Raw genomic sequence first — 22153 nt, 5'->3', positions numbered from 1 at the left:
GGTGGGGGACAGGACAGGGAAGAACTTGGGGGCTTTTTCGAGCAGCTCAAAACCAAGAGGGCTGGTGTGAAGCCGTGCAGCCCAGCCCTGGAGACATTCCAATTCCGTAAGTCTCAGAGCCTGGATATTTTGTCCACGGGATGTCAGCACCGAATACCAAACAGAACCCCCTGAAGTATTTCAAGGACTCCACTGGTTTTGTACGTGGTTTTGTTTTTTGTTTTTTATTTTATTTATTTTTTTTATTTTCAGTAATCTCTACACCCAACATGGGGCTCGATATCACAACCCTATGATCAAGACTCGTGTGCTCCTCTGACGGAGCCAGCCAGGTGCCCAGGGTTTTTGTTCATTTTAAGTTTGCTCTGGTTTTCCAACCTCCAGAACCGTGAGAAATAAATTTCCGTTGTTTAAGCTGCCAGTGTACAGCGTTTCGTTACCAGCAGTCCTGACGGACCGCTCCCCTGGCCGAGCCTCTTGAGAAGTGACCTGGCCGGGCAGCGGGTCACAGCCCAGAAGACATGGAGAGTAGGTAACATAGGCAGCACCCTGCGCATCTCGACCTGGATGAAGAGCTGGCAATATCCTTTAACTCTAAGCTCTGAAGACTTAATTTCTGCCTTGTGAGACATAAGCCACACTGTACGTGGACTAACCCACAGGAACGACTTGGGTAAGTCGCATTGTTATGAGCTGCAAATCTGCGGTAACATGTTAGAGCAGCCAGAGGAAACCAACACACAAACGAACATATCAGAAGATCACTATCACTTCCCGGAAGGCAATTCTATGACAAAGCAATTGCATACACAAACTCAAGACCCTGAAATATGTGGCAAAAAGGATCGATCATACCCATCAAGGCAAGACTCATAAGGCACAGAATGTTTAGGCTATCTTCAGATTTCTAACTAGAATATAGTCATGAAGATTTTTAAATCCTGTAGAAAACTTTCACATCTTCAAGTTATATTAATACTGATTCATCTTCATACCGTTTGACAATTACTGACCTAGCAGATCTACTGATAAGTTTCAAAGAAACCTGAACAGAATGGTGTGCAAAAAATATTTATATTGAGTATACATTTTCTAAAGTCTCGATACTTCAACTGGATTCTTGAAGATATTAAGGTCAAGAAGAACCGCCTTCTAGCATTTTTCATTTTGACAACCTTTTGGCCTGTCTTGCTGTCAGCCCCGCTAAAGAGTCACCGCTGGGTTACTGGGATGCACTGCTCCTGGCTCTCAGTAACCTTTCTCAGCGCGCCCCTTCATTGATGCAGATATGCCCCATGTGCTAGAGAAACCACCAAGCGTGCTAACAGCAGCACCACATCCGGGACTCCACCACCTACCTCTAGCAACATCTTCACATCCCAAGCATCCTTTTCTTCATTTGGGTAACTTTTTGCCATGTTATAGTGCCTTTCACCGGGTTTCACCTCTTGTGGAGACTTGAGAATGCGGATCTATACTTAAAGAGACAATATACTTAGAACACTTCAGAAAAAAGTCAAAAGACTGAAACAATACTGCACTGTTTTAGCTATGCAAAATAAGATCATCCACCATTCTAGAAAAAATGTTTTAAAACTACAATTCCATAAAATTCTTCAGCTCTAATATTCATTAAAAAAAACTGAGTATATAATATGCTTGGTATGATATATGGTAAACATGTATGTCAATGGCTTATTACTTATTATTATATTACTGATCAATTTATAAATGTATTCCTAAACTCTTATTTCTTCTACATTTAGTTTGATAAAATGAGAACCTGGGTTCCTAAGCCTAAAATATTTACTCCAACCACAGTCAATGATTCAGAGACAAAGAACTAGATGTCTGTCACTGCACCCCACAGAAATAAAAGATGATAAAGAACAGGGGCTTTTCCTTGGACATACAGTAAAAATTCATGTTAATCCTGCTTTAATACAAAAAGGAACAAATAGGCTTTCCTCCAAAGGAGATGAAACGTATCACCCAGTGAGTGTGTTTAAGGAAAAGAACAAAGCCATGCTCTGCTTAACCATTTCTGGCCTCTCTTCTGGATGTGCCTGCCTGGGGGGGTGTAATCTGGTCCGCTCGGCCACCACGTGGCATGCTCACAGGGGAGGGCTTTGCAGCTTTGGTGGTGGGTGGTCAAGACCAATTCTGGGATGAAACAGATGGAACCCCAGCGTGACTGCACATCTAAATCACACCCCCCCCATCCACCTATGATCATTATTACAAAGCTGGCATTTCAAATCTACACTGCACCATTCTTCCAAGTAGCTCCAACTTCTTACAGCAAAACGGAGTTTTATTTATTGGTCTCCTAAAATCTGAACATGATGCTGCTGTTTTAGACAAGTGAGGCAGCTTTCTATGTACCACAATGGAACAACCATCAACATATACACAAAATGAAAAAGCAAGGTGCAAAGAGTAGAGCACACCACCATGTGTCAAATATACACATACACATCCACATGCTACACATGCACCAAATCTCTCCGGGACGGTACTTAGGAGATTGTGACATGGATGTCTCTGGGAAAAGGGACTGGTTTGACAAGAGTAGAGATTGAAGAGACTTACTTTTCACTGGCTTTTGTACCATGTGTATATATTACCTAGTCAAATAATAACTTAAAAGAAAATGCAAAACAGTAAAAGAGAATGGAAAAGGGAAAAATAATTCTCTTAGTTTTATACAAGTACTATAAAAGTTTAACATTTATATAATATGCATGATTTCAAAAATTTTGTTTCTTAACCTCTAAGTTCTATACTACAAAACCTTTAAGAACATGGTTAATTTAGCACAAAGAACCTGGAAAAAACAAGAGATAATAATTTGTATATTAAATATCTGTCCAAAGCAATACCCAACTTCAGAATTTTTTTTAATTAGTCTTATAATTTTCAAACAATGTTTACTATGAGATATAATTAAAATGACATCAATACACCATCAATGGATATGTTCTATTCACAGATTAGAAGAAACCAGAAAATTCTGAGGAAAAGAGATCTACTGGTTCTATATGCATAAATTCCTTTCAAATGTTCACACAGTATTTCTTTCTTTTTTTTTTTTTTCCTAAGATTTTATTTATTTATTTGACAGACAGAGATCACAGGTAGGCAGAGAGGCAGGCAGAGAGAGAGGGGGAAGCAGGCTCCCCAAGCAGAGAGCCCAATATGGGGCTCGATCCCAGAACCCTGGGATCATGACCCAAGCCGAAGGCAGAGGCTTTAAACCACTGAGCCACCCAGGTGCCCCCACACAGTATTTCTGAGTAAATTTCTAAGGATTCAACAATATGTGCCAACATTCTAACTGAAGACATAAAGCATAATCAAAAAAGTAAAACAGTGAAGGGGGATAAAAACATAACTTCAGAGAAAGAAGAGATCACAGCAGGGGCACCTGGATGGCTCAGTGGATTGGGCATCTGCCTTTGGCTCGGACCATGGTCTCAGTGTCCTGGGATCCAGCCCTGCATCAGGCTCTCTGCTCAGCAGGGAGCCTGCTTCCCTCTCTCTCTCTCTCTCTGCCTGCCTCTCTGCCTACTTGTTCTCTCTCTGTGTCAAATAAATAAATAAATAATCTTAAAAAAAAAAAAGAAGAAGAGATCACAGCAGCCTAAAAAGCCTTCCTGCCTCAATGAGCCTAAGAACAAAAAACGTCACAATCTGTAAATAATTCAAAAACACTATACAAATCAGATGAAAATCACTGGCATTTGAAAATTTTTAAGATTAGAGTTGAAGATCAGTTTTTGGGTTCTGAATACAAGTGACACATATTTGCATTGCATCACTCAGCGGAGTTATACAGCCACAGCCACATCCATTGGTAAATACCTGCTCAATCTGTATTCCATAACCTTTAAAACCCGCGTTGTCCCATGAAGTGTTCCGATAGATGTCATCCACTCGGTCAATGAGTTCTATCTGCGTTTAGAACAGAAAATGAAAGACGTGTATGTTTACCGCTATGCAACATGAAATAAATTCTGCAGGGATTAAAATGGTCAGTTCAGAGAAAACACCACTGTAAAAAGTTTCCACTGATTCACAAAACTAGCATTAAGATGGTATTCTTCATCACTGATGACACTAAACAAAGAATTATTCCTTGCCTCGAGCTTAGAGTATTATTACCAGAATCAAGAAACGGTATAGTTTGTTTCAAGTTTTAGGATATCAATTGCATATGAACCAAAATATCAATAACAGCTTCTAAAAAACTGCCATTCCATTCAACTATAAAAATGAAATTTAAAAGTCAACCGATGTACCTAAAATTTGCCCTTCTTTTTTTTTTTGGTTTTTGTTTTTGTTTAAATTTGCCCTTCTAAGAAGCAGTCCAACGCCACTCCATCTCTCGGTAAGAGCCTCAGATGCCTTCCTCAGAAAGAGGGGAAGGGCACGGACAGATGCTGCTCAACCTACCCCCAGCCCTCACTGGGCAAAGTCCAGCACCAAGGCCCGGGCAGAGAGAAGGAGAGAGTGAGCTTCCACTGGTCCCACTTCCTTCCGTCCTCTGCTTTCGGATGGGAGGTAAGGTAGACAGGATACTGACGGAGGAGGAACAAGGGTGACCCCAACTACATAAAAACAAAATGCTCATTACCCATCTTTTCCTCGAACGGACCAGTCCACTGTTCACAAACTCACTGCATGAGGCTTGTTCTAGCAAGCATATGTGAAGCATATCAGTGATCTAAAAACTGTTCTTTACTTATACTAAGTGTAAAACTAAGAAATGCAATTTTTAAGACTAGGCCTCTTGTTATATTCATATTTGTGGGGTAATGAACAAAAAAGTAAATTAAGACCCCTTAATACAAAACCCGCATTAAGAAAGGAACATTTTCAAGAAAGAATCTCTCCTACTTAGGAACAAGAACAGTGATTTCACACACTACTCCTACTACCCTCATAAGAAATTCTTTCACTTGACATTGGAAGGGGAGGGAAAGCAGGGTGAGGGAGAGTATGAATAAAACACAGGGAATGGAAAAAACAAGACCATGAGAAAGACGTCTTTGGGGGCCTGTGCTCTTGGTTCATGAATAGCTGCATTCTCTTTTATTCCTTCAACAGCAACATTTTGTCAGTGCAAAGATATAATGACGAATGAGATCATACTAACAAAAAATGTCAATGAAATGGGATTCCCTGGTTTTTCAAATTATAATAGCAAAGGCACAAACACCCAGAGTCAGTACTTCTGTAGCCCTTCCTTTGAATCTTTGCCCTACAGTTAGTTATGACCATAAGAGTCCCATCTACTCACAAAGTTATATTCCAACAATTAGCTATTTTATACAATAAACACCAAACTGACCATCTTCTCTGAAATATACTTATAAGCAGAGAACACACACAAGTCCAGACTAATACTTTTTTTCGCTCTGGAGCATACATCCATCCATGTGTCATGGCCATTACTACAGCAGTGATGTTTTCGAAGAGTTCACTTCAATAAAAAATGTTAAACCTTAATACGCATGAAAATTCTAATGTGCAGAAAACACTAGTTCAAAGGTAAAGTGGATTTTCAAAAATTGGAAACTAGACTCTCTACTGAGTAGTGTAAGACCTCAGAGAGCTCCCTGTTATCTTAGAAAATAACAGAGCAACTGAAACAGATCTCATTTCATTACATTTCACAACACAGAAGTCTTCTCTTAAATGGAATATGCCTACCTACCTCGATTTTGTGTCCAGTGACCTGATCCAATATCTGATACTTACTAAGTAATTCGTGGTTGTACTCTCTTCCCCTCTGCCCATGTATCTGTAAAAGCGATGATCTGCTACCACCAACAATTTACACGTGTTCTTCATGGGATTGGGCTCGGCTCTTCTCTTCACTCGATGAACAAGCTCTAATATGAATTTGTATGCACTATTAAATCAAAATTCACCAAAACAAGGAGTTTTTTTTATAGTAACACTTTAAATCTAGCACATTTTTGAAACAAACATTATTTGAGCTTAGTATCCTTAAAGATTATCTTCAACCAAAAAACCATATGGAAGAAGACAGAAAAGTAAAAAGTAATAGGAGGTTTTAAAATCATAGAATTCAAAACCAAGGAAAAGGGCCTCCTTAATTTTTAAAATAAGGAAACTTAAAAAGTACTTAAAGTAAAACAATCATCTAATTTATTGTTGGACTATGAAACAGTCCTTTTCTTCTAGAAGTTTATAATTTATGCAAAGGGGTAAAACTATCAAGATAATCAGACATTAAAATTAGTTTATGGTAACAGGTCCTTTTTCTTATCAAATATTCAACTGAGAATTTATTTATATACAAAAATGTCAGTCATATTTTCTAAGTCTTCAAAAATCAGGAGAGTAGAGTACTTCTCCCAGATGGTTAGTTTTTTAATGGCCCTGGGATACTGGACTGGCAGAGTTGGTAGAGTAGGTGACTCTTGATCTCAGGGTTGTGAGTTCAAGCTTGACACTGGGTGTGGAGATTACTTTAAAAATAAATCCTGGGAGTGTCTGGGTGGCTCAGTCAGTTAATCGTCTGACTTCCGCTCAGGTCATGATCTCAGAGTCCTGTGATGGAGCCCCGCATTACGGAAAGTCTGCTTGTCCCTCTCCCTCCCTTTCCCCCTCCCCCAACACATGCATGCACACATGTGCACACGCTTTCGCTCTCTCTCTCAAATACATACATAAAATCTTAAAAATAAAAAAAATCTTAAAAACATATATTTATACAAATATATAGAGCGATCTGTCCCAAGACTGAAAACCTCTTTCTAAATAGTACAGACCTCTCCTTGAACCAACTAATTTCTTAAAAACTTAACCTAAAGACTGTCTTCCAACAGTATTATTTTGTCATTTCTAAATACCCAAGAAAAATATTTTTCCCTCCTCTCCTTACCCACTTAAGCACTATATATTATCAATCCTTATTTAATATCTATTTACCAAAAAAGAAAATTTCCCTCAGATTATTCAATTTCCTTTTTCTGTAGACTTTTTCCAATCTTTACTGTTACCATTATTTTCTAGTATCTTTCAGTTCTTACATTATAGGCAAAATAATTAAAGAAATTTCTGAATAATACTCTATTTTCAAGTCAAATACTGTAATTATGCATCAATTAACAACCACCCCTACTGAAGACAGCCATAATGTTTGTTTCTTATTTGATATATATTTTTAAGTCTTACCGTCAGGTGGCTCTCTGTCTACCAGCCCTTTTGGAAGCAACTCTTCATTATCCGCTTTTATATAACCACATACTTTTGGAGACTGTAGACGTGAAACATTCTTAATATCTTCAGATTTATAAACTAAAATTCTTTTGTCTTTAGTATCATTAATTAGTCTCCAGAGTGGCTAAAACAGAAAACGTACATAATTGAGATGCAAAATATAAGAATTCCTAAATACTCAATTCTTACAACATCCTTTGCTTTTAAATAACACTCATTTCCAAGTTAAGTAAACTAACTTGTCATTTTATCAAAAATAAATCATTTCAGGAGCCCCTGGGTGGCTCAGCCAGTTAAGCATCTGCTTCAGGTCAGGTCATGATCCCAGCATCCAGGGATCCCGCTTCCTCTGACCCCCACACTTCTCTTACACTCTGTCTCAAATAAAATCTTAAAAATAAATAAATCATTTCAATTTCTCTTAGTTTCTATGCTGATAAATAAATACATGGGTTACTCACCCTTTGATTATATCTGTATACAAAAAAAGCATTATTTTGTACAAATTAGGAAATCTTTTAAAAGATCCAGAAAAAGAAATACATAACCTTTTCCATTCACTCAAAAACATTTATGTAACACCTGCTGCACACCAACCGCACTCCAGGTGACGACCTATAGCAACAAACGGGAGATGAGCCTTCTGTCCCTGTACACTTCTCATTCTGGTTTCCTTAGTATCTTCTTGCCATACAGGTTTTATAAACAGGAGAGAAGACTGAAAACTTGCAGCAATGTGCCTAAAACGTACCTCTTTCAGGGAAAGCACTTAAAAAAATCTTCACTTCCCCTGTTGCAAGGTCATAGTAAATCAGAACTAACATATTTGAAAGGATAACCAAGTCTAGAACCAAGTTCCTATGAGGATGATGGTCTCATCCAACCAGGAAGCTTGTGAGGAAAGTACAAAAAAGGCATCATAGGTACACACACATACAAACACCCCTGTATTTTATATATACATGGATATATGCAATCTCCCTTCATATCCATCATGGAGATGAAAATCTAAACCACAAGGATGTGACTTCACATCCACCAGGATGGCTGGAGTCAAAGACAAGTAATGGCAGGTTTTGGTGAGGATGTAGAGAAGTCAGAAGCCTCACACACTAGGGAATGTAAAATGGTGAGAATGTGCAGCGCAGCCACCATGGAAAACAGTCTGGCAGTTCCTCAAAAAGGTTTAAAAAAAAAAAAGGTTAAAAATAGAGTTGCCATATGACCCAGGAATTCCACTCCTGGTATAACCCCAAGAGAACTGAAAACGCATGCTCACACAGAAACCTGCTCGAGAACATTCACAGCAGCATTCTTCTTAACAGTCAAAAAGGGAAACAGCGCAAACGTCCAACTGATGAGTAAGCACAACGTGGCGTCCCCACAAAGCAAACCAGTGTTCAGCAGGAAAAAGAAATGAGGCACTGGCACAGGCTACAACGTGGATGGACCTTAGAAGCATTCGAAGAAGCCAGTGATAAAAAAGACCGCATAGTGCGATTCCATTTCTGTGAATGACCAAGCGAATCTGAAGAGACCATGATCAGTGGTCCTAGGGCTGGAGATGTGGGCGCAAAGAGTGGTGGGCTGCTAAAGGGTCCAGTACTGCTTCTGCGGGTGAGGACAGTGTTCTAAAATGGATGGTGGTGATGACTTCCGTAACTCTAGGATATACTAAAAGTCAATGAATTTCATACTTTCAGTGAGTGAACTGTATAGTATGTGAATTTTATCTCAATAAAGCTGTTAAATATAGTTGACTCTTCCACAATGCCCAGGGTTAGGGGAACTGACACGCCCCCCCCCATGCAGCTGAAAATCCATCATATGTAACTCTGATGTCTCCAAAACAATACTAACATCCTACTGTTAACCACAGCCTTACCAACAACACAGTCAATTTACATATTTTATACATTAGATGTATTATACAATATATTCTTACTATAATACCTAACTTAATTTTTTCATTATTTCTAGGCTACATGGTTCATCTGCAAGTTTTTTCAAATTGTTGCAAATCTCCACAAATCTTTCAATACATTTACTGAAAAAAATCTGTATATAAAGTGGACCCCTATAGTTCAAATCCATGTTGTTCAAAGGTCAAAGGTATGTGTGTGGATCTTCTTTCATAATCCACATGAGGTAGATTTAAGAAACAATGAGCGGCAGAGCTAGCAGAAACCTCAGAAAGTTACCTAACCAACATCTTGGCTGTAGGGACCTTCGTCTGGCCTACAAATAGTAAAAGACAAAAATGGTTTTTTTAGACGAACATTTCTAAATTCATATTAAGTTTCCTGATATAGTCAGTATGACACAGAAAAAAACTTCAGGATTTGGGGTCAGGGATACCCAGGTTTAAACCTCAACCATACCCCTACTGTGTATCTTCAACAAGTAACTTACCTGAAGATAACTTTTCTCACTGGGTAAAGTACTTATACACCTATCTTGAAGATAACGTAAAATAATGAATGCAGTTACTTACTAAGATTTCAAGATAAGAGTAGCTACCATTACTGCTAATAAAAGCAAATCCTATTTTCACCACTATTAACAATTTGCCAGAAAAAGTCATCTGATGAATAACTAAGTAAGAGGCAAGAACCTCTTGGACCCTAAACTGCGGGGGAAATAACTATGAAGGAGATTTTGAGGATGACTAGATGTTCTGACCATGCATTTTTAGATTATGTTTGTTTACTTAGGTATGTTATTGTTTTTGTGGCCATGTAGAAGAATATCCTTACCGTTAGGAGATGCACACTAAAGCATTCAGGGGTGAAGTGTCCTGATGTCTATAACTTATTTTCAAAGGATTGGTGGTGGGGGTGGACAATAAAGCAAACATGGTATTACATTATTAGTTAATGAAGGGTTATAGGGTATTCTATAATTCTTCTGTAAATTTGAACATTTTCAAAGCAAGTTGAAATAGAGAAAATAAGAGAAAATAATCTTATGATTAAAGTTTAACCTAGGCTTATTTATATAAATAGCAAACTTTGGTGATAAAATCAGTAAAGGCTTAAAATTTTTAATAGTGAAATATTAAAAACAAGATATATACATTTTCCTGTTGACTCTGATGTCTAAGATTTTATCATTTTTGTATCAAGCTAAGTGCAGGTAAGAATTATATAATAAAGGATATGAAAACTGCCATTGTAGTAAACCACTTTTTCTATTTTTTATTGAAGTCCTTCAATAAACCTGCTGAGTTTACTTTTAAGTAAACATCACACAATAAAATATTAATTATATCCATTTTTTTTTATTTAGTGAGACAAGGAGATATGGATGGAAACAGAATTGCTAATTCTCCCCAAGAAATTATTTGGAAAAGTGAGGAATCTGAGTAAATTTAACTTGGATCCTACATGTACACATTTTGAATTAAAAAGGAATAGATTCTTCTAAGGAAATAAGCAGACACAGGCACAGTGGCAGAAACAATGCTGAGCATTCCCTACACTGTTTTCTTTCTGAGCACAAGACAAGAGGATATTTCCCAGGCTGCTTTGTAGGCATGTCAGAGACAAGAGTTCCAGTCCCACCTGGGTGGAAGTGATGTAGCCAATTCCAGGTCTGGCCCTTAAAAGCCCCTGCAGGATTCTCTAGATTCACTTCCAATCTGTGGCAACCTTGAAGGATGTGTCCAGACATCAGAGCTACAAGCTGGAGAAGGATGACCCGACCCACATCCACCTCGGTGAGGGGACAGAACAAAGCTCTGCAGCTGCCTAGCTGCGAGAGCGGCTAATATGGAACCCTGGCTCAGTCGACACGGTGTCCTCCCCAAACCCACAGGATTTCCGATCACCAAGACTGTCCTACCTAAATACATGCACCGAAAGGCGTGCCCAAGCTGTTTGCTATAGCACTTTAACATACTATTTGACAGAGAGAACACGTACGCATGCATGCGCACAAGCAGGGAGAGTGGCAGGGGGAGAGGGAGAAGCAGGCTCTGGAGCCTGACACTGGGCCCAATCCCAGGACTCCGGGATCATGACCTGAACCAAAGGCGGGCACTTAACCGATGAGTCACCCAGGAGCCCCTGTAGCATTTTTTATTTCAAAAAATTAGAAACAAACAAAAAAATGAACATCAATGGGAGACTGGTTGAATAAACAGTACCATGTTTCAAAGAACCAACAGGCAGCATTTATTAAAAACTTTAGTGGCGCCTGGGTGACTCATCTGCCTTTGGCTCAGGTCATGATCTCAAGGTCCTGGCTCACCTAGGGCTCCTTGCTCAGCGGGGAGCCTGCTTCTCCCTCTCCCTCTGCTTGCTGTTCTGCCAGCTTGTCTGCTGTCACATAAATAAATAAAATATTTTTAACGACCCTAATTTGGATCTTCATTTATTAATACGAAAAAATGTTCACAATTATACTTAAATTTTTAAAAAACGCATGATAGTATATGTTAACTAAACTGAATTTTTTAAAAAAATTTAGAAAAAATGTGACAACAGGGGTGTCTGGGTGGCTCAGTTGCGTAAGCAGCTGTCTTCTGCTGAGGTCATGACCGTGTACTCCTGGGATCAAGTCCTGTGTTGGGCTCCCTGTTCGGAGAGGATCGTCCTTCACCCTCTCTCCCTGCCCCACCCCCTTGCTGGTGCTCACTCTCTCTCTCTCTCCTCCCCCCTCAAATAAATAATCTTTTTAAAAAACTGCATGACAACAAACTGTACATACTGTATGGTCCTAATGTTATAGGAAAAAGTACAAACACCTAAGTGTGCATACATGTACAGAAAAAAGTTTAGAAGGATACTCATCAAAATGTTAACAGTAGTTCCATCTCTCAGTAAGATTTCAGATATATTTTCTGAAAATTTCTGGGAGCACTTTTTAAAATACAGGTACATTTTAAAAATGGACTAACTAAAAGAATAAGTAAATTTAAGACTTAACTAATTCGCCTATTTTGAAGTAAATGCTCATTTAATTTGTGCTAATTTTCTGACTCTTTCTGGTAAGCTAGGCTCCCCATAACACTGACATTAGATGGTCTACATACTAGCAGACCAAAATAGATCGCAAGGCCAGAGACAGATTTCTCTTTCACAAGGACGGACAAATGACTAGCAGCCATGCAAACTGGATGTTATTAAAATTTATAGTATTGGGACACTGGGTGGCTCCATTGTTAAGCATCTGCCTTTGGCTCAGGTCATGATCTCACGGTTCTGGAATCAAGCCCCGTATGGGGCTCCCTGCTCGGCAGGGAGCCTGCTTCTCCCTCACCCTCTGCCCCTCCCCCTGCTTGTGCTCTGTCAAAAAATAAAATCTTAAAAAAAAAATTTACAGCATTTATAGCACCAGCATGTGGTCCTAAACCAATCAGCACTCAGATACACATTAAACTTTCTTTCTTCTTTTTTTTTTTATAAAGATTTTATTTATTTGACAGAGAGAGATCACAAGTAGGCAGAGAGGCAGGCAGAAAGAGAGAGGAAGAAGCAGGCTCCCTGCTGAGCAGAGAGCCTGATCCCAGGACCCTGAGATCATGACCTGAGCCGAAGGCAGTGGCTTAACCCACTGAGCCACCCACGCGCCCCCACATTAAACTTTCAATCTGACCAACCGTAATTACTGTTTCCCCACAGCTGCTGGTTCAGAGTCACGACCACCCAGAGTATTCGCATCTTCCTAGAAACAGAAGCTTCAATCCATAAATCTGTGGCAACGTTTTGTTTTCTGGCTTAGTGGAGGACACAGGGTTATACAGCCTGTACAAAATAGCTAATTTGGTTTCTACTGCTAGTACTTCAGTGCAAGAGCAGCCCAGAGCCTTAAAAGAGTTTCCTCTTTTAACTTCTCAGAATACGAACTATCACCTTTTATTGATCTTGCATTTCCTGAGCATCTAAGAGGGAACAGGAGAAATAAGACTTGACTTTGGCTTTAAGAACATTTATACTTACAGTAGAATTATTAAAGAAAGAATTAAAAAATGAATCAGGAGAGAAAGAAAGTTTTTCCTCCCATTATCCATTCCACGTGTGACCTTCTTTCAGTTAGGGCATTTAGAAATACAGGGTGCATTTTATGACGGCTTCTCAGATGTGTAGAAAATATTACCTTCTTTTTTATAAAAAATCATCTAGTACTCGCTTCGGCAGCATATATACTAAAATTGGAGTGATACAGAGAAGATTACCATGGCTCCTGCACAAGGATGACATGCAAATTTGTAAAGCGTTCCATATTTTTAAAAGCTTTTGCACAGCAAAGGAAACAGTTAACAAAACCAAAAGACAAATGACAGAATGGGAGAAGATATTAGCAAAGAACATATCGGATAAAGGGCTACTGTCCAAAATCTATAGGGAGCTTAGCAAACTCAACACCCAAAGAACAAATAATCCAATCAAGAAATGGGCAGAGATCATGACCAGACATTTCTGCAAAGAAGACATCCAGATGGCCAACAGACACATAAAAATGTGCTCAAGATCACTTGGCATCAGGGAAATACAAATTAAACCACAATGAGATATCACCTTACAACAGTCAGGATGGCTAAAACTAACAAGTCAGGAAATGACAGATGCTGGCGAGGATGCAGAGAAAGGGGAACCCTCCTACACTGTTGGTGGGAACGCAAGCTGGTGCAGCCACTCTGGAAAACAGCATGGAGGTTCCTCAAAAAGTTGAAAACAGAGCTACCCTATGACCCAACAATTGCACTACTGGGTATTTACCCTAAAGATACAAACGTAGTGATCCGAAGGGGCACGTGCACTCAAATGTTTATAGCAACAATGTCCACAATAGCCAAACTATGGAAAGAACCTAGATATCCATCAACAGATGAATGGATAAAGAAGATGTGGTCTATGTATACAATGGAATACTGTGCAGCCATCAAAAGAAATGAAATCTTGCCATTTGCGATGACGTGGATGGAACTAGAGGGTATTATGCTGAGCAAAATAAGTCAGTCGGAGAAAGACAACTATCATATGATCTCCCTGATATGAGGAAGTGGAGATGCAACGTAGGGGGTTTGGGGGGTAGGAGAAGAATGAATGAAACAAGATGGAATCGGAAGGGTGACAAACCGTAAGAGAATTTTAATCTCACAAAACAAACTGAGGGTTGCTGGGGAGTGGGGGGGTGGCGGTAGGGAGAGGGCAGTGGGGTTATGGACACTGGGGAGGGTATGTGCTATGGTGAGTGCTGTGAAGTGTGTAAAACTGGCGATTCACTGACCTGTACCCCTGGGGCTAATAATACATTATATGTTTATAAAAATTTTTTTTAGTTATTTTAAAAAATCATCTAATTCACTGGTAAAAAACTTCAAACACAAGGAAAAAAGAAGTAAGTATAATTAAAGACCTTTGTCTTCTTAAAACAACTGGGAAATGGCTTTTTTAACAGCTCCCTCTTCCCCCAACAAAATGTACATATAGATTTACCTCTATATTATATTCCGCCCCATCTGTGTTGATTCTTATTGTAATATCATCATCTCCTATGTGGGCTAGAACTCTAGAGTCAGGCTCACCTTAAGAGAAAAAGAAAAATCCATCATTAAGAAATACTTACATCAAAAAATAAACTATGCACTAGTGTCAATAAAAATCAACAGAGTCCTTCATCAGAGTGGAATGCGCCTAGGTACTGTAGAAATCTGCCACAAAGAAACAGAGGCCCCAGTAAGCAGCAAGATAGTCACATCTCCAACGAGTAGCCTCAACTCATCTGAAACCTTTCTCTTTCCCTCAATCTTCTTGTAAAAATTTCCCAGTGTGTTATAAAACAAAACCAAAAACAAACGTGTAGATGTTCTTCCGAAATAACATCACTTATTACTGGTTAAGAAAGAACTAAGAGAAGGGTGCCTGGATGGCTCAGTTGATTAAGCATCCAATTCTTGATTTTAGCTTGGTCATGATCTAAGGGTTGTGAGATCAAGCCCCCACAGGGTCTGCGCTTGGTGTGGAGTCTACTTAGGATTCTCTCTCTCCCTCTGCCTCTGCCCCCTCCACCCCCTCCTCAAAAAAAAAAAAAAGAGAGAGAGAACACGAATAAATTAAGAGGAGGGCAGAAAGCATAATCTGGAACACACAGGGCTTGCTCTATTTGCAGATTTTTTTTTTAAGATTTTATTTATTTATTTGACACAGAGAGAGCCGGAACACAAGCAGGGAGCGTGGGAGAGAGAGAAGCAGGCTTCCCGCCAAGCATGGAGCCCAATGTGGGCCTCAATCCCAGGACCCTGTGATCATGACCTGAGTGGAGGCAGATGCTTAACAACTGAGCCACCCAGGCTCAGTTGCAGATTTTAATGCCATTTCTTTTTCTGCAGAGGAAGTTCCACAAGTAAGCCCACAATTGCTCATTTGATACATCATCTTAGATAAGTACTTAACAGAATCATAAAGTCAATTATTTTACCTCCTAGCTTCCCTGTTTAAAATCTCATAAAGAAAGCCTACGATCCTTCCCTGGAGACAAGAGGTTAAATTCTTATCAAATGGGAGGAAATACTGCACCTGGGTGGCTCAGGTCATGATTTTATGGTCCTGGGTTCAAGCCCTGTACCAGGCCCTCTGCTCAGCAGGGAGCCTGCTCCCTCCCTCCCCCACCCACCCACCTGCCTCTTTGCCGACTTGTGATCTCTCTCACAAATAAATAAACAAAATCTTAAAAAAAAAAAAAAAAAGGAGGAAATTCACTGTAATCTTTAAAATAGACAATCAGTATCCATGCTAAGATAAATAATCCTCATTTCCTCCTGTTTGACCATTCCTCCGTTCAAACTTACAGAACTTAGATACAACGAAAAGCAGTCCTTTGACACCCCTTCTTCCTCCCACCAAAAAAGAATATGAATCCAACTAGATCTGGACACCTAATACCCCCAGACACAAGGGCAAACAAACAAGCTTCATACTAACCAACTACGTGTCCCCTGAAGAAGTCCTGCCATTTCACGGTGTACTCACTTTCGTCTTTACCATCTACCACCACAACTTTGAAATTTTGGGAAAAGTGTTCAGTACTTGATGTCAGGTATAATTTAAAATGCCTAAAGAAAAACATGCATCCACTTTTTACTGTAAGCGCATAAAATTTTCACATAAAATTTTACTGCACATAAAATTTTCACATAAAATTTTATTCTAAGCACATAAAATTAAGCTTACTTAAAAATAACTTGAGAGCTGACATTAATAAAAGACTATGCAAGTTATCACTGTTTTACTAGGTATTTAGCATTATGTCACCTACAAAGACGAATACACAAAAATTTTTTTGACAAATTTCTTTAGGCTGTTAAGAATTCAGCAAAACAAAAGACTAGAATTAGGAGGAAAAATATTCAAACAGCTTATGGGTTCATATTTCCTGGAGACTGAAGAATAAGGAAACACACATGGACAGTTTAAGTCCAAATCCTGCTTGTCTAAAAAATTTACCAATGCCTGGTATTAGGTATGACTTACTGAACACCTACTCAGTGCTACATGCTCTGCTTATGCTGTCTCCACTTCACACAGTAAATATCGCCAGTTAAAGGTCAATCAACACACTCAAGGTTACACAGCTAGTAAAGGATGAACCTGGAAACCAAAATGCTGTATTTCAAAAGCCTACACAGTGCTGCTCTAGCAATCAAGCCGGTTTTATTGCTCTGCAAAATTAATCACTGCTACTTTCTATATTTAAAAGCACTCATGCTTTTTTTTCTCCTTCTAAAGAGAACGTCTCTTTAAAAAAATTAATCCGCAATTCCTACGAGGAAAATAAATGTAAGATATCCAACATAGACATTAAAATACATACTTAGTTATTTAGTCAGCTTAATATTCTTTTGTTTTCTACCAGTTTCAGTTCTGACATAAATCTGGGTGTGGTGAGCAAGAATTTTTCAATTATTATTTACCCTTTCAATGTGCCCATGAATACCAAAGATAAAGGTATGTTTTTCATCTCAACCACAGGAACAAATTTTGTCAACTGTGGGGCTGAAACTATGAAATGTTACTTCCCGTGGGTTTGCCTAAGTCTACACTGCCAGAAAGAATCTAGACTGGGGCTGTCTCCATAGCAACAAGTATTTTTAACTTTTTGAGCAAAACAAGGTAATTTTAGTTCGCTGGTGGTTTTTTAATGGTCAGAGGGAAAGAGACAATAGAACATTATTTCAAAAATCCTTAGACCATCTTCTCCTGTTCTCCTAAAACATATCTTCCCACACATTCACAGCTACGATTTTTTCCGTTACACTGATGACTTTGTTTAAAAAAAAAAAAAAAAAAAAAGGCAAGCCTATTCTAAATGCATTATTCAGTTTCAGAAACCAGAAAATCTGATCTTTTACAATTACCATCTAGTAATGAGCATCTTCACATTGGTAAGTTCGGCCCTATATAAACTGATCATTTCAAATATCCCGCTTTGTTTTAACAACACAGTGTAACAGAAAGGGCTTTGGAGTCTGACAAACCTAGCTCAAATCCTGTCTCCACCACTTAGTGCTTGATCTTGGCCTTTACCTCTGAACCTAAGTATTTTCATCTACAAATGAAAATAATACCATAATACCACCTACTAACTGAATAGTTTTGGAGGGTTAAATGAAATAAACTATTTTAAAGTACCTGGTCCAAAGTTTTCCTGCACGGTTAGATACATCTCCATTTAAACACTTCAGAGGAGGTGCCTGGGTGGCTCAGTGGTTAAGCACCTAGTTTTGGCTCAGGTCATGATCCCAGACTCCTGGGATCGTGCCCCACATCAGGCTCCTGCCTTGGCAGAAAGCCTACCTCTCCCTCTCCCGCTCCCCCTGCTTGTGTTCCCACTCTTGCTATGCCTCTCTCTGTCAAATAAATAAATAAACCTTAAAAAAAAAAAAAAAAAAAAAAACTTGATGGAAACTCTGTAAGATAAATTACAAACCTCCCTGCCTCCTTACACAGAGAGATAATACACAGATATTGTTGAACATTCTCTTAAACAATCAATGTCATCTGGTGCGCCTGGGTGGCTCAGGCATTAAGCGTCTACCTTCAGCTCAGATCATGATCCCAGGGTCCTGGGATCAAGCCCTGAATTGGGCTCCCACTTCTCCCACTCCCCCCTGCTTGTGTTCCCTGCAAATAAATAAAATTGAAAAAAGAAAAAAATCAGTGACATCTATGAGACCCAGAAGAGAGGAATGTGTGAGGTTATGGGAGTATTTCCCCCATAGAAAAAACTTTACAAGACACCTCCAACCTAAACTGAAAAAAGAAACTTAGAAAGCTAACTTCTGAGTTCTTATTTTGCAGTTTTCCCCTTATCCTTTGCTCCTATTTACCGTTTACTACTATACCTGCTCCTTCACCAAAATCCCTATCAGCACAGCTAAAATAGCACAGGCTTGAATTCAAATCCTTTATCTTCCACTTACTAGTTGAGTGACCTTGAGCAAGTTACCCAACTTCTCTGAGTCTCAATTTTTTCCCCCTAAAAGCAGAGGAACGAAAACTTTGTGGAGCACAATGAGAATTAGAGATAGCACATACAAAGTGAATTACACAAAGTAACGGACAAACTAGGACTATGATTAATATCATCACTGCTCAAATTTACTATAGGTCTGGAACAAACAACACAACAATTTATGAACTCTGATAGAAAGAAATTATTCAGAAATAATCTAAGGATAATGGCAATAACTTTAAAAAAGCCAAAAAAGATATTATAAAATATATTTGCATGAAATATCAGTTATACATATGATAAATATACTAAGCATGACAGAATAAACCAATCAGAAGAATGATAAAAGGATACAAAAAGGTAGACACAGAAAAATAAATGACTTATAATCACATGAAAAGATGCTCAATTTCACACAAAATGAAAATCAAGACAACTATGAGACTCTATCCCTTTTCACAGGGACAAAAATTAAGGGCTGATAAAAACGAGTATTGCCAAGGATTATATATCCTTACCGATAACCTGTAAGGTTATCCTTACAGGATAAGGATATATGTAAGGATAAGGATATATCCTCTAAGGATAACCTTACGGGTTATCGGTAAGCTCATACACTGCTGCTAGAACAACAAACTGGGCTAATGTCTTTAGGAAGAAATATGGTAACAACAGTAAACATTTACAGTATGTATACCCTTGACTCATTCTCCTTTCAGGAATGTATCCTATAAAAATACCTAAATAAGGTATAGTCACAACGATAGTTATCAGAGCGCTGTTTGCTACAGAAAACAAAAATCACTTCAGTTAAACAATATGTATCTATGGGTTATTAGCGAACAAACCATTACAGTTCTATGAAATAGAAATATTTATGCAGCTGTTAAAAAGGAGATAAATCTACTTACCTGTATTACCTACATGTACACAGATCTATATGCAAAAAATATGCACTAAAATCTTTTAGAAATTTGGGAAACTTATGCATTTGCAAAGTTTGAGGAGCACCTGAAAATTTCTTATACCCTCCGCAGTTCGCTTTTTAAACCAAGTGAATGTATTACTTTCTTTTTTTAAAATATTTGCTGTGGGGAGCCTGGGCGGCTCAGTCAGTTAAGCAACTGCTTTCAGCTCAGGTCATGATCCCAGAGTCCTGGGACTGAGCCCCACATCAGGCTCCCTGCTCAGCAAAGAGTCTGCTTCTCCCCTACCCCTCCCCCTGCTCATTCTCTCTCTCTCACTGTCTCTCAAATAAATAAACAAAATCTTAAAGAAAAAAAAAAAGATTTAAAAAAGTAAAAACAGGCCTTCATCATTTGTTGGGGAAGTAGCCTCGCCTTCAAATACAGAGTGATTCAGCCCATTTACATTCTCTCAGGGTGTGTTTTGATATTAGTAAAGCTCCCTAAAAAGACTTTAGAACGAGACCTGCAATTATCTAATGGATTTACATCTGCAAAACTAAGAGAAAGCAAAATTACTACCCAGAGAGACCATATTGATTTATGGCACTATATTAATTTATTACCACAAGGCTATGGGGTCCTGAACAAATCTTTGATTTCTAAACCTCAGTGTCTTCATACATAAAATAAAGATATTAGTTAGTACACAGCTGATGGTTCTAAAGTAGAAAAAAATATTTTAGGGTATTAAAAACCATTCAATTAATTAAAATCCTTTTTTAGAATCCCATAAACATCATTACCATCATTAATACCTTTGGAACACCCATTTGTTTGTTTTTAATAATCATCACTATGAATTTTGGAATAAGCAATAAGCAATATAAGAATTATTACTGACTGTAATTATATTACAAATTTTTAAAATGTAACTTCCTAAGACCCCAGTAAACACCCTTATTCTTCTACTTTTGCCAAACTAAGCCCCCATTGCCCGCAAAGTTTTCTATAAATAATCCAAATTACCTTTTCAAGGCTGAAAAAGTCAGTAGTGTTTCTAAATGTGTTGAGGCCTGTAGATCCCTTTTTCTTACTGAATGCTGTTGGATATTGGATAAAGAGAGGATATCGTAGTCTGAGAGTAAAGAATCAAGCTTTTCTGAAACAAAGGTAAAAAGGTTATTAACACCTAAACTTACTAATTAATTGTAGTATCACTACAATGATAAAGTCTGACAAGAAACTCTTTCTGACAATGCATTTTGAAGTGCTAAGCACAACCTATGAAGCATTCTTGCCAAAATAAATAAAAAGCAAAAAAAAAACCACAAATTAAGCTGAATTTAATCAAGACCTAACTTCCAGTTTTTAAGACACAAAGGGATTAGATTGCCAAACTAACTAACAACCTTAGAAAACAATCAGTTGCATCCAGAATGTCAGAATCCCTACAAAATTTTAAACAACCCAGTTTCTTCAGGAAATAAATGGTCTGGGAAAGAAGGGACAAGCAAAGACATAATACAATGGTCCTCCCTTATCTGCGGTTTCCAGTTGAGAGGGTTCAGTTCCCAAAAGTCAGCTGTGGTCTATCAGAAGTGAGTCTGTCAGTGTGGGTGGCTCTCAGTATGTGAGCCTAACACGAGGTCAAAATGCCTGTATCACTCACCTCACTTCATCTCAACATTTATGCAGTTTATCATCTCACATCATCACAAGACGAGTAAGTATAGTAAGACCTTAGGAGGGGCGCCTGCCTGGCTGGCTCAGATAATACATCATGCAACTCTTGATCTTGGAGTTGTGAGTTCAAGCCCCACGCTGGGCAGAGAGCTCATTTAAAAAAAAAAAAAAAAAAAAGGACTCTGGGAGAGACCGCATTCATGTAACTTTTATTATGGTCTATTGTTATAACTGTTCTATTTTATTATTACTGTTATTAATCTCTTCCTATGCCTAATTTATAAATGAAACTTTACCACAGGTTTGTATGTAAAGGAAAAACATTCTATCCTAGGGTTCAGTACTATCCACAGTTTCAGGCATCCACTGGGGGTCTTGGGACGTATCCCCCACAGGTAAGTAGGGACTACTATAGACAAGAACACAATGTGTGAACCTAGATCCTAGATCAAACAAATCAATGAGGAAAGATACTTGTGACAATTAGGGAATCATGAGTTCATATCCATACTAGATGTAATAATTTTGATATCTCTGAGTATCACATTACATCATATTACACAATCAGCTAAATTCTAAATTAAAGGCATTTCTGGCTTGCCTGCTTAGAATTTCTAAGAAGAAGGTGACCAACTTGACCTGATCACTGCTAACTTGGGGCTGTATCAATACCTTATCAATTAATGTGTAGTATGAAACAGCAACAAATGTATTAATGACCTCAGTAAACCAAAGGTAAAATCTTTACAGAAAAATTACATTTTCCAAATTAAAGAGCAAAAAAGTGGTAATATCCTAATCATTGCTGCCTTCAACAGACACAGCAAAACAAACAATCCACTGGACATCAG

The 22153-nt window shown here is 38.4% G+C and overlaps 1 protein-coding gene and 1 non-coding gene across 4 annotated transcripts in view; one reads left to right on the top strand and one right to left on the bottom strand.

Annotated features, from left to right (window-relative positions):
* The window catches only part of ADAM17 (ADAM metallopeptidase domain 17), a 53237-nt gene that overhangs the window by 19964 nt on the left and 11120 nt on the right, over positions 1-22153 (bottom strand). The window contains exons 2-8 of one of the 3 annotated variants that reach the window (XM_059132690.1): positions 20646-20778; positions 16182-16312; positions 14697-14785; positions 7210-7378; positions 5764-5897; positions 3865-3954; positions 1359-1472 (exon numbers count right to left, since the gene is read on the bottom strand). In XM_059132690.1, coding sequence (XP_058988673.1) covers positions 1359-1472; positions 3865-3954; positions 5764-5897; positions 7210-7378; positions 14697-14785; positions 16182-16312; positions 20646-20778 — 860 coding nt within the window. Of the gene's footprint in view, positions 1-1358; positions 1478-3864; positions 3955-5763; positions 5918-7209; positions 7379-14696; positions 14786-16181; positions 16313-20645; positions 20779-22153 lie in introns of those variants that run through there. The other 2 variants (XM_059132691.1, XM_059132692.1) reach the window with 2 other exon arrangements.
* Positions 13379-13485, top strand: LOC131808660 (U6 spliceosomal RNA). The gene has a single exon (XR_009344870.1). It is a non-coding gene; the product is annotated as a U6 spliceosomal RNA (small nuclear RNA).

The sequence above is a fragment of the Mustela lutreola genome, chromosome 9 (assembly GCF_030435805.1).
Source record: "Mustela lutreola isolate mMusLut2 chromosome 9, mMusLut2.pri, whole genome shotgun sequence".
Classification (NCBI taxonomy): Eukaryota; Metazoa; Chordata; class Mammalia; order Carnivora; family Mustelidae; genus Mustela; species Mustela lutreola.
The sequence above is the reverse complement of the archived record's forward strand: the minus strand, read 5'-3'. Positions and strand labels throughout refer to the sequence as shown.